At 38.3% G+C, this 13,505-nt stretch overlaps 1 protein-coding gene across 14 annotated transcripts in view; it reads left to right on the top strand.

Annotated features, from left to right (window-relative positions):
• GPD2 (glycerol-3-phosphate dehydrogenase 2) overlaps positions 1-13,505 on the top strand; it is a 142,092-nt gene that overhangs the window by 26,930 nt on the left and 101,657 nt on the right. For all 14 annotated transcript variants that reach the window (XR_012650556.1, XR_012650557.1, XM_075029110.1 and 11 more), the window contains 2 exons: positions 714-811; positions 1,803-1,966. Coding sequence is in view for 12 of the 14 variants with exons in the window: in XM_075029110.1 (XP_074885211.1) it covers positions 714-811; positions 1,803-1,966 (262 nt within the window). In the remaining 2 variants the exon portion in view is untranslated. The remainder of the gene's footprint in view (positions 1-713; positions 812-1,802; positions 1,967-13,505) is intronic.

Raw genomic sequence — 13,505 nt, forward strand, 5'->3', positions numbered from 1 at the left:
TGTCATGATCAGCATTTGGGGGAGAGAGTGATTGTCCTGTTTATTCTGGAAGGGGGAAAGAAAATATGGTAAATGAGTGATTAGATATAAATGATTTTATGTATTCTTGTATTGATGGAAGTGTGATATTCTTGTTTTGAGAAATTGATTTGTCTTCTCATTGAAACCTCTCTAACTTAAAGTATGTTTTATTGGTTATAATACTGCTAAAGAAACAGTGACTTCTCAGGGAACAATATATAAAACATGCAGTTATTCTGCTAGAGAAATCAATCTTCTTTTTTGCCAAAGAACAACTTCATATTGATTCATATTGACTGATTTGCAGAAGAACACTTCTTCATTTGCAAGTTGGAGTTAGTATAGGATTTAATTGTGGGAATGGGCACAGAAGCTGTGCTGTGGGATGAGTTCTAACACTCCTTAAGTGCCTCCTGCCCATAGTCAGGAGTAACACGGCTTACTGCACTTTATGTTCAAATGAAAAATTATTCAGCTGATCTGCCAAGACACCAAAATGAAACTAGTGAAACAATTTTCTTGGGAAACATTTTCCTTAACTTTTGAATTTTTCAGCAAATCTCAGTGTGTTTTTGAAAGAACAGTAAAAATTACGCAAGGTATTTGCTTTGATAAACAGTTTCTTATTAAATGTTGCGCATGGAGACAAAATTGAATAATGTGGGATTCACATGTACACTTCTGTTTTTCAGTACAAGATGGTGAAAGAAGCACTTGAGGAGCGTGCAAATCTCCTTGAAATCGCTCCTCACCTATCAGCTCCTTTGCCAATAATGCTACCTGTTTACAAGTAAGCTCTGCTGTAATATCTCTCCTTTACCGTTGCTTTTGACAAGCAACCTATTTCCCTGGAGATGTTTCTAGGTGCCTCTTTGCAAGTATGTCTTTAAACCTGTCACAAGCTTCATCCTCCAGGAGGGGAGATGTTGCCGTATTGTAGAAGCATGAAATTCTCTTATGGCACCAAGCCCCTCTCACTGCTCTCTGGGACCACATCTTGGACTTCAGCTGTTCAGTGCATTTCTACCACCTCAATAGGGGGGGGAGGAGGGGAGTTTGCAGTGGAATGAACTCTCATTCCCAGGACGTTATTCGCTATTCTTTCCAGTACATCCTTGTCTTCAACACATGCTATCATAGTGTTGTTAGCAATGTGCTGTTTAGTCCATACCACCACCAGCGTTCAGTGCAGTAATTCAGTGCACTTGCCTTCCACAGCACATGATGGTTTGGTATTCAGAGAGCAGTTTGTTTCTCATATGAGAGAATTTAAGTGATTTGGGTTATGTTTTTAGATCTGTAAGAACAGTTACTCACTATAACAGGCTACTTAGAGCAGTGAGTTTTTACTGAATGATCTTAATACGTGGCTTTGTTCCTATCTTAATAGAAGAGGCTGGAGCTCATGTAGGTCAGCAGTCGGCTGCATTTATTTGGTCCTGTTTGTGTAGGAGATATTATTCAAGATGTGCATATGAGGAACTCTTGCAGCTTGCACACACAGCTTGGTTCCTAATTCTAGAATAAATAAAGCCTTGAACCTGCTTGACTAGCTGCAGTGAGTAGATCAGTTGAAAACAGTAGTGAACAACACATAAGTTCTTGCATATTTATACTATATTGTGATAACACGGACTTGTATGATGGCACAAAGTAAAACTGGTGTAATGGAACATACTGTGTTACTTAACATGGTCTATATTACAATAACAGTGTATGCATGCGCTTTCAAATTTCTTTTCTTTAATTTCACTTCATGGGGAATTTTTTTTTCCCTGCAGATGGTGGCAGTTGCCATACTACTGGTTTGGAATAAAACTGTATGACCTCGTGGCAGGAAGTCAGTGTCTGAAAAGTAGTTATGTCCTTAGCAAGTCAAGAGCCTTGGAGCACTTTCCAATGCTACGCAAAGACGAGCTTGTTGGAGCTATTGTCTACTATGATGGTATGTTGCCTTTCTGTGCTTTCATTATTACATTGTGCTGTGTTTTGAGGGGGGGAGAAACACAAGTATACCACTGTAGATCATGTACATTGACTTTCTAAAGGGAAGAACAACAACTTGAAGGATTCAACTTGCATCTTAAGCATTAATTTGGTAGATAAATTATGTTTTTCACAACAGTAACTTACTGGATGTAAGAAAGAATATATTAGTTTTCTTGGCTAGGAGGTGTAGTGATACGTGGAAGCATTCTAGTGTAGTGGTGATTCGCTACAACTTTCCAGCTGTGCATGATTTTGCTATACACTTCTCAAACTGAACACTTGTTCTGAGGTATCATAAGTCAAGAAAAAGTGATAATTCCAGTAATGTTAAATGGTTTGCTGTAGCACTTGCACTGTGCAGATAACTTCAGACCTACCTAGATGATCTGGCTGCTGGTTGTGGTTCTTGCACTGGGTTGGATGAGGCCTGGATCAATAACTTTTTGTATCACCAGTAAAATTGGTTGCTCTGCAAAGACAGTGTTCATTGTAATTGCAATCAAATAGTAGAGATTGCTATAAGACATGAATGGTTTCTGTTAAAACCCCTTTAAATAAAGGGTTATAAATTCACGAGAGGAAAAATGCCTCCAGCTCGAGTTATTTCATCTATTGTATCAGCTAGTTTTAGGTATGTTTGTATATAACACTTAAACAAATTCAGTGTCTGAGTGGGAGAAAATAAATATGCTTTCTGCATGTCTTTTGATGTTCATTCAAAATAGAATGATGATTTAATATAACTCACTGCAGTCATCTAGAAATAGCAATTTTCATGTTCAAAAGTGTTCATGTGTATTCATGTTTGGAAAGAGTGTCACTCTTGTTTGTAATGCAAGAATGGATAAGCCTTTTTGCCTTGTTCTGTGAAATAAGTCTGGTAATAAGCCCCTAGCGTAGCTGTATAGCAACAGGTGCCGCAGTGGGTCTGCCAAGCAAAGAATTTAACTCTGTCCCTTCAGACTCTAGAGATACACAAGGCAGTCTGAAATAAAATTGATGAAGGTTTAGTTGGCTTACTTGACAGAAGCGTTGCTTGTCCGGAATATTAGTACTTGTGTTCATGTACAGGTGTCTTGAGCTTTATCCAAACTGCTGTATCTCAATATTTTCTAATGTCATGCAAGTTACATCCCCAAATGGTATTTAAAAAATACTGAACTCGTACAGATTCTAAATGCTGGGAAGTTCAGTGCTTAAGCTGGAGTACCAGGGTATACTGCCATAATTGCTTTCTTGATGCACTTGGTTATCTTGGCATATCCAGAAGATGGAATATTTTTTCTTTGCAGCAGACTTGTATGCTGTTTCATGATGTGTTTTTAATTAGATTGGTATTCCTCCATCTCCAGTCTTCTTCTACTTCCTTTCCAAGACAGAAAGTTTTGTAAAACTTTTTTGGTAGTGGGGCCAGCTAGGTAATATCAAAATGTCAAATGTGTTCAGGATAGGGCAAAAAGCCATAGATTCCTTGCAGGCTTGGAGGAGCCCTCCAAAGAATAAATAGCTTAAATACTGATTTACTTCAGTAGTGGTACAGTTCTAGTTAGTTTTTACCTGAAGATGTAGTTTCTGACCTTTTGGCAGCCAGAAAGGTCTTCACACAAAATTGATTATAAAGGTAGTTCTTTTCCCTTTTTAGAACTGCATTTACCCTATTCATCAGCTTATCAATAGGGACTTTTGTACTGGGAAGAAGTAGGAGGGACTCTCAAAACACACTGGACTCTGATAGTATTTATGAGGCTTCTGGCAAAAGCGTACATTGATAATTGCAAGTTGTCTTAAACAGAGCCCAGCAGAATGAAAAAAAAGTAAATTATACATATGTGTAGAATGAAAAAAAAGTAAATTATACATATGTGTCGGAATATACATGTGTAGGTTCTTATTTGGGAGTAGGCTGAGATTTAAATGATGGACTTGATTTTTACTTATCTCTGATGGAGACTGCATCTTCTCTATCTTATTTTTAAGGTCTAGAGGAAATAAGAGGTTATTTAGAAGCAAAATTTGTTATGGGATTGTGGTATTTTTTGTATACTGTAACAATAGCTGCTGCAAATAGCATACATAGAAGTAATTCAGAATTATTTTTTCATTATCATAAGCTATCCCTTAGACTATTTTAAGGGATCCCAGGAGCATACAAGAAGAACAAAGTGGTTCTCTTAACTGTAATTACACTTCTCATAAGAGCACTATAACTTGAAATCTATTTATATTCTATTGAAGTTTTTTCTGATTAAATAAATAGTTTGGGTGTATCATAGCTATTTACTACCCCAACATTCCAAACATATGCATTTACAAGGTAGCCTTAAAATCAGTCTTCAAGTTTCTTGGACGAATAATGATTTTAAACAGTGTTGCAATAAATCTAAAAATTCAGCACCAAGATACCATGTGGTCTTTTAGTGGAAAACATCTGTGCAGCAATACAGTGCAGAACTCTGAATGACTGAGAGATGCTTTTGATGGTTTTGCTGCCTTCCCAAGCAATAGGAAACAAACCCGCAGCCTGCATACTTGAAACAAAGAAGTGTAAAATAGAAAAGAGGAAAAAAAGGAAATGTACAGATTATTGAAGAGCAGTTTAATGGAGAAAGAGGATTGTGTAATCGCTGTTTATTCATACAGGTTTCATAAAATCAGGTAGCTGGCAGAGTCTCCTAACAATTCTCCATCAGAGCAACAGCTGCAATGCTAGCAGGACTTGGACTAATTTGGTGAGAGATAGCAAAAATAGACTTGAAGTTTTGCTGCCAGTGAAACTATTTGTTCATGCTAGTATATCTGACCTTATTTTGCTTTAGTTATAAGACTACAGCTTAGTTATCCACATTTTTATGCAGAATTTAAAGAAATGGTGTTTTGCAGTGAAAAAAATTAAAAAAAAACTCTCAAAGCTCCACCAAACCTCAATTTCCTAGAAGAATAAAGTGGTTCTGAAGGACTAAAGTATCAAATTTGTGAGTTCATAATTTACATTTGGGTGCTTTGAGGCTGTACCCAGTCCAGAATAAAAACTTTCCAACTACAATGTTACATCAATTCTTAACATGCTACATTTCAGAACTGAATTTTGTCTGTAGTGACTATGGTCCATGGTATAGATGGGCTCACGTTGTGTTGTAACACATGAATTATTTTACCGTGATCAATTAACCTGTGCTTGGTCCACAGTAAACTTGTTTTAAGTCATAATGTTTCAGTAAGCACACTTTAGATCTTGTAAATTATTATACTTGAATTTTAATGATATACTTTCATGCCCTAAATCTGGAGGAATGGAAGACAAAAGGGGAAGGGAATTGAACTTAAAGTAGAGAAGGGGATGATAAGATTGAATTAAACTCCTTTTAGTTCTTTCAGAAGGATTAGTCATAAAATAGAACATTAAATAATGGCAAAAAAAAAAAGTCTTAAAGTAGGTCATATCTTTATCTTCTCTGTCCATCCCTTCTTTGTCTTCCCTAAATAATGAATAAATAATTTGGCCTCTTAAGAATGGAGTGTCTTAACTGATTCTATATGTGCAGTTAAATGTAGTTTTATCTTGTTTTCTTGCCTTTTTCTATTCCTGTCTCTGTCATACTTTCTTTGTATCTGTAGCTGTTAATAGCACCTACTAGCAATGTCTCACTGTTTGGCGTGTTGGTCACCACCACCAAAGGGAAGAATTAAAAACATTCATTATGTAGGTTAATTTTTTTATTTGGTAAAGCCACCTGTCCAGTTATGACTTTCCTCTGCAAAAGAACATTGCCACCAGTAAGCTCAGGAATGCTCTTTGTTTTGTTTTGTAATTGTTGATCAAACTAGTGGCATGTCAAATAATCCATTATTCATGAATATGTTGTGTTCTGAAATGTTGTGGTCTTCTTAATTACATTTTTTAAAATTGTTTATACAGGCAAAAAAAAAAGGTACGTTATAAATGTTGGAAGTACCAGCAATAGCAAATCACAGACTTTACCAGAGGCTATTCTTGCTCTGTCTCAGCATCAGGAAACTAAAGCATATGTTGGATGTTAGCCTGGGTGTACACAATGTGTCCTATTTATTCAAGGTTTTCTTTGAAGCCGCAACTTACAAGTTTGTTTCTTAGGGGTACATGTCAGACTTCATTTAGCATTTGTTGGTATTAGGATACTCCTGAATAGCAAAAAGGCAACATTTTGGGGGAAGAACGTGGCTGCTATCTGAGCAGTGATCTGTCAGTTCCACTTATGTAGCTCAAGGAAAACTGGAGAAGAGGCACTATGGAGAAGCTGGGTTGAGATCTCAAGATCATAGGCAGAATTATTTTAAAGCACTTTAAATGGAAGAATTAATCTCCATTTAAATTATATATAGTTCATTATGTTAAGAACTAGGAAAAACATTAAAGCAGAGATCCAACTGGCCAGAATATTTCAATTTAAAGTGTTTAGAAATTAAAGTGGTGCAATTCTTTTTAAGATGCATTATTTTTCTATCTCTAGGTGCTTGCAGACTTTTTTTGTTAACATATTTTGCCTTGCAAGATGAGCCTTTAGGTGTGTAAGGAAAATTTGTGTTCTGGAATCAGTCATGAATTTAAGATTTTTAGGGCTTTCTTGACCCTGCTCTTTGAATTTACTGCTATTTTCTGAACGCACGAATTAACGTATACTACTCCTGTGACTGTTTTGCCACATCAAGGTATTTGATTGTTTAATGTCTTGTTCTACAAATTTCCAGTATACTTGCTGGGATGTAAGTAATTGTTCTTTACTTTTTGCTTTCTCAGTATTTTTGTCTATATTCTCTCCTGAAATATTTTAATATGGAGGTTATTTAAAGGTAGAAAAAGAAGCTTTGGCAGAGGATTTAGCTTTCCTTGTTTACAGCAAACCCCATGAGAAATCCTTCCCAGGCACACATGCACACACACAGACACACATATACACAAAAATCAATGCAAAAGAGTAGGGCATTCATTAAGCTGTCAAAAATGGAATAAATGCTTTTTTTTTTTTATTTAGGCTCTTGTAGCTATTTTTCCTAGTATTTGAGTGTGTCCTGAATTATGAAATGTTACAGCTTTATAATTCATATTTGACAAATTAATATTTTGAGAATGTTGAGCTGTAATAGGGGTATTACCCTATTACAGATGCAGACAACTGTATGACTTTTTTTCCTTCCCTGGATATAAAAACTCTTTGACAGTTTGTCACTAAAAAGACTTTCTATAGGTGAAATACATGGCTAACCATATTTCTTGGTATTTCAAAATTGAAGCTGGATGAACGAGAGAAGCCTTGCAGGCACACTAACTGTAGGTATAACCTGGAAAATACTATGCGTATTCTCCATATCCCGTTGCTTTCAAATACATTTTGTCCCATGTTCTGTATAATAGAGTTGTGTGTGAAATCCTGAAGAAAATCAGCAGCCTGCTACGAGAAGGCTTGTAAAGGTAATACTGGCTGCCTCTAGTGGAATGCATGTAAAATAAAATGCAGGTCTCTGGCTGGACCTATAGAAGCGATAGTATTTTTCGTTGTTGGCATTAGTATAAACACTAGTGGGGATCCGTTATAAACGGTGCTTCTCAATTCTCTGATAAAATCCATTGGGTCTCTGCTTGCTTGTAGTGCTTTTTAGCGCACGGTGGCTCAAGTCGCACCGTGCTTTATCCGTCAGAGCTCTTTTATCGTTTTCAAAAGGGATAAAATCAATAGCCTAAAATGGCTTGCATCTTTAACCCAGTTTTGCCTCTGTCAAAGGGTGCAGCCACACAAGCATCCCTGCAGGAGCGTCCGTTTGCTTCTAACAAAAGGGACTGTGCATCCGCAGCACTCTTCTTCCTTTTGCTGGAGGCGTCCTTCCCAAAAGCATGCAGATGATAACTGCATCTCCTGCTGTACCTGTAACAATTTAATTGTGTAAGTCAGCCCAGTCAAGCATCCCCAGCTCATGACTGGGAGACATGAAATTCATTGTCATTATTGTCCCTGTCATTTTGGATCATTATATCCTGCTGCAGAATTTTCCTCACTCCAGTGCTTTCTTACCTCCAGGAAGCAGGGATTATGGCTGAGGTTGGGGTGGGGGCAGGACTGTGAACTACATTTACCTCAGGGGAGCCACAGATTAAATTGGCTTTGCTCTCTGACTTGCTGGATTCGTCTGTTTGTACGCTGTGGGTTTAAGGTTGGAAATGATGAATATTCTAGTGAATTCTGTGCCTCTCTCTTTTCTTTTTTTAATGCTCGTATAAGCAAAGGATGGGTTTTGTGTCCCTTAAGAAGTGAATGGGGAGTAATTCTTCAGATCATGTTACCTAAAAGATTTAAGATTATTCCTGAGCAAAACGACATTATTTGCACATTGTGCCACAAACATCTGAGCGTTCCCCAGTGTGTCGTGGCTTTTAGGGGAAAGACTCCATCGAAGCATGTAACTCTGCTGTAATTTATATGTGTGCATTTTATGTGAACTTAATAGTCGGTCATTAGTTAATATGTAAACTGTTCCATATTGTAGGTATGATTATATGTATGTTGAAGGAAAACAGATTATGGGACGCCTGTACATCTTGCTGCTCTTTCCCCTGCTCTGGTGGCTGTCCCTGTGTCGGTCGGCATATGGGGCCGGAGCAGCCCTGGTCCTCAGGAAGGGCTGGGAAGGTGCACGTTGCTCATCTTCCTCGCCACACTACTCCTCCCCCATCGGCAGAGTTCACCTTGCCCAGCACCTCCTGGCCTGTTTCTGTATCCATTCGTGCGCTGGGTTCCTCTAGGTTTGGGGGAGAATTACCTGTTAAAATGCTGCTGCTTGACTCCTCGGTCGGATGGGGTGGATCCCTCCATCAGTGGCAGCCCTGCCTGCTCCCCTGCCTGCTCCTGCCAGGCACCGCTCGGGACACGAGGTCCCCTCCAGCTGGCACCCGACTGCCCGTCCCGGCCACTTGCAGCGTGCCACGTCCCCGTCCTCGGGAGCAACGCGGCCTCTCTCCAGCTCTGGCACGGCAGTCTGTCCATCCTGTGACTTCTTGTTCCCTGTCTGGTCCCTCTGGCCCCAGCTGGTGTCTCCGCTGGGTCGCACAGCGGAGGTCAGCATCCCTCCTGCTGAATGCAACATGCGATAGCTGACAAATTGATCACTACTTCATTTAGGCTTAAAAAATAGCTACTGCCATGTGCAAAGCAAAGTTTGCCCCAAATTTAAGCTATTGGTGTGAGTGTTGGGAGTACTAGTCAGCTCTTATGCCGTGCGGGTACGCGATAAGCTGTATTGACATCATCACGTTTCTTTCTGGTGCGGTGGCATGGCCGCAGCAGACCTGCCGTGACAGTCGTTCATGGTGACATTTTAGCACCGTTTCCATAAACTGACAGTGACAATGTTTAGTTTCATTTTAACACTGTGCTTTTACTTACACTGACATTGCAATATGATTGTAGTGACAAGTTGAAGGCTGATACAAAAGAAGTGGGAAACAACATAATCATAAAGCAGTAGCACAGAACAATAATTCCAAATTTTGTCTCTTGCTTGATGTGCCTGGATGTTGTGGCTTATTTTTGTATTCTGATATCTTAGTTTCAATACAAGTTTTAGCTTCTGTACCATAACTTGGCAGTAGACCTGATTAGACAGACATTCTCAGGGTATTGTGATGTTTAATTTTTTTTTTTAATTACAAAAAAAGCTTTTATGGGCTTCCTGTCTCTTGCTTATATTATTCATTTGTTTATAAATCTGTATATAAGTTGGAATGTATTGTACTTTCATTTCCTAATCTTCATTGTTATCTCGTTTCTTTTTATCCATACGTGCAACTTGTTTGGTCACAGGTTCCTCCATTCCTTTAACCTTGCCTTATGAAAACAGTCTTGACTTTCTTAAGTTCCCTAAGCTTGTCTTGTAAAATAGTGGTTACGTTGCATCTTGGGTGGTCTCTGCAGTGCGCTCGCAAGCTGTGTTAAGGTTTGATAAATGTAGCTGTTATTGGTAAATGGGCATTAGTTCTTTCAGACCCTTGAGGAGAAGAACCTTAAAATGGGATGGTGATGGTTACTTCTTCACCTCTATCACTCACAGGAATTGGGACGTTTATTTCTTATGGTCTAAGCTGGTGCTAAATGGAGGAAACAAGAAATGATTTAAAATTACTGCTACTGTTTAAACTCGATGTGTCAAACCTGAGTTTGAATATGTTAGAATAAATTTACCTGTGAGAAGGCCAAACTCAGGGCTTTCCTTTCCATTAAAGCTCCTACAGAGTGAGGGCTGAAAATACCTATGTCTTAAGGCAGATCTTAAAGAACTAAAATTTGTGGGGTGTGTGGTTTTTTCCCAATGCAAAGTGCATATTTAGATGTGTATCATTCTTCCCACCTGGTTGGGCTGTATTTCAGCAGCACAGATAACACAGTGGAAAGCAGAATTCAAATTATACATGATTTGTGTGAGAAGTATTAACAGTCTGGTGTGATATTGCTGTGTTGTTATATGTGGGTGTGATGGAACTGATTTAACTGAGTCAGAACGCTCTTCCCTCTGAAGCAGTCCAAGAACAAATGCGTGCGTGCTACGTATCCTAGAAAGTCTGTTAGTTTTCAGTGAATTTTTGACTTGACTTAAGTTTCAAGTGATTCAGAGAGCAAGAAATAGTTCAGCTCTGAGGGCATTTTTAATGACTTGTGACTCACGAGTCAAATTTGATGTTTACCTCTGAACTTATTCTACTTAGGTTTGGGGAAAAGAACTTGCTGAGTTCTTTCTCAGAGAAGTCTGGAACAATTTTGAGTCACTCCAGCTGATTCATAATGCCTAAACTTGGATATAACTGATTTCCGCATGTACAACAGATGTTGAGTTCCTGTTTTAATGCTTGTAATAAAACTGTTCATGCAATTAAGCACTTATTAAAAAATTAGAGGATGTGGGCAGTCCTGGTAAGTTAGTTATGTATAGTGATATATAATTATCGCTCATCAGCCTTAAATTTGGTGAGATTTTGGTAAGGTTTGTATATACACAGCAAGAAAACTTTCATGCACATGAAATAAATTATTTGATTTCATGCATTGCTTTTCTTTACTATGTGTGTGCAGTTATCTAGTGCAAGGCCATTGTAAGAATATAACATATAGGTACAGAAATACACTTTAAAATAACTTTTAGAATACCAGTGGTTTTAGGGAGAATGGGTGTCATTATTGTGGTGATCCAGTAATATCCCCATCTTGATGCTGGGTGATAGGTTTCTGGGTGGGTTCCAGATCCAAGGGACTGCCTCATGAGTTGCAGTTAAGTATTCTAGTCAAATAAGTGGAGCTCACTGGTATCAGTAAAGGAGTAACATACAAGCAAGAGATTAATTTGCAAGTATTTGTTTGCCTTTATCCCCTCAGCTTTTTAAAAGAAAACAAAAACCCCCCTACTTATTTGTATGGCTGCATTATGTAGGGGTATAAAATTGTGACCATACTGTGGACTTAGTTCTTTCATTCAAAGAAAATTTTTAATGTATTTTTCCTTTCAAAAGAAACCTGGTAGGTGGCTCTATGGAAGGATTTGCCCTCTTGAGAAAGTTCATTAAGACTGTCATATAGCTTCTTGCATGGCTAATTTCCAACTCTCCATTAAACTTGACCTCCACAGCAATAACTAGATATGCCTAATCAGAAAAGACTGTAAATTGAGAAAAGGTGAGAAGGCTTTCATGTCTGTTGCAGAGACCAACCTGTTCTTTAAAGCAAGAAGTTTGCAAAACCACATATTACAGTTATGTTGTTGCAGTATGAGCCAAAGTGTATTTGGGGCAATTGCTGCAATCCTTGCGTGCATTGTCACATGACTAATTGTCATGCAGCAGGTATACTCAATAACGAAGTGTTAGTTCTTAGCATAAAAAGGTTAATATGAACAAAAGTTACCCTCTTAGGATTAAAAGAGCTTCCAGCTTCTTAAAAAAAAAAAAAAAAAAAAAAGTCACTGGCTACTGCGTGCTGTTTATCTTCAACTGAATAGAGTTGCAGGGGAGAAAGCAGGAATTGGTATAAAAGTAATAGGTGTCAGAGTGTGACACAGGACAGAATATACTAGAACTACCAGAGTGCCTTATTAACACTGTGGTTTTCACACAACTCTACTGAATCAGTCACAAACAAATTTCTACAGTCTGTGGGCTTTGTTACCACTACTGGCTGTGGTTCAGCATTGATAAAAATAAAATTGAATGTACACTATGTGCACTCTGTGGGAGGATTCTTTTAGTGCCAACGGAAGCATTGTCTGTTCGTCTTTGAAGAAATACAACATTTGCTACTAAGGAATGAAAATAGAATTTTCCTAAATTACACAAAAAAAAGAAATTAGAAACCAAATGGCATCACTGTTGGTCTTAATGTGATGTAGGACACACTTACACAAAATGTCTTCACGCACTAAATGTCTTCAGCAATATGCCTTCTAAGAATAAGGGTTTTTTTTAAGGAGGATTCAGTGTTAATGAAAGCACTTAGGCCAGCGTTTTATTAAAAGATAGGTTGACTACCCTTAGTAAAAATTTAAAGTATCCCTCCATTGTTACTATAGTACAAACAGATGACAATAGTGAATAATGAGGTGGATGATTCTTTCAGTTTTTCTTGCTAGAAATAACTTAAAGGATTTAAACGCCCTCTTATTTTTGAGCGGTATCATGGGAAGAGTTGCAAACAAAACTCAGCATGTTCCACCAGTTGGCTCTTGGACACTTCTTCCAAAGAAGCTGATGTATGGCTGCCTTTCGCACCACCGTTGAGATGCATCCAGCTGACAGCTGACATGCATACAACAAACAAGTGCTTTCAAAACTAGCCCTTGAGCAACAGGACTGAAGCAGCAGTGACCTCTCCAGGGCAGGGTGTTTGTGAACATCTGTTGTTGGTGAATGTCATAATTGTAATTTCACTGTATTGCCTACAGGTTAGTTACAAGATCTTCAGGAGCCTAATCATTTATGGAAAAGGATGCCAAATTAATTGGGCTTAGCCATTCTGTTGTTATAAAATAACCTTTTTGTCTTACAACATTTGGAAAAAAAGCCCCATGGTATCACAGAGGGGTTACCTCTGATGGCAAGGGGGAGAAGTTGTTTTCTTTGTTTTGCTTTGGAGCAATGATGAAGAACAATGGATGCAGAGGTATCTTAAGTAGGTTACCAGTAGCTTTTGGTTACCTTGCCATTTATCACACAACTATGCCTTGGGTTTCCTGGGCATCTTCTGAACACGGTAATACTGCTTGTGTCAAGAAAGCTTTACATGTCCGTTCTGGAGGAAGCTAAGCTTGGAGGTGCTTTTGTCTTGAGTTTTGAGGATCTCTGAATGGCATTTAACTGAAAAGTCAAAAAGGCTGAGATGCAGAATCTTTGCTTTGCTTCGCTTCGTCCTTCTCTTTCTCTCTAGAGTGGTAAGGATCATCTAAGTACCAGGACACATACCAATCTCTTAGAAAGAAACATTCCTGAT

The sequence above is a fragment of the Buteo buteo genome, chromosome 5, assembly GCF_964188355.1.
Source record: "Buteo buteo chromosome 5, bButBut1.hap1.1, whole genome shotgun sequence".
Classification (NCBI taxonomy): Eukaryota; Metazoa; Chordata; class Aves; order Accipitriformes; family Accipitridae; genus Buteo; species Buteo buteo.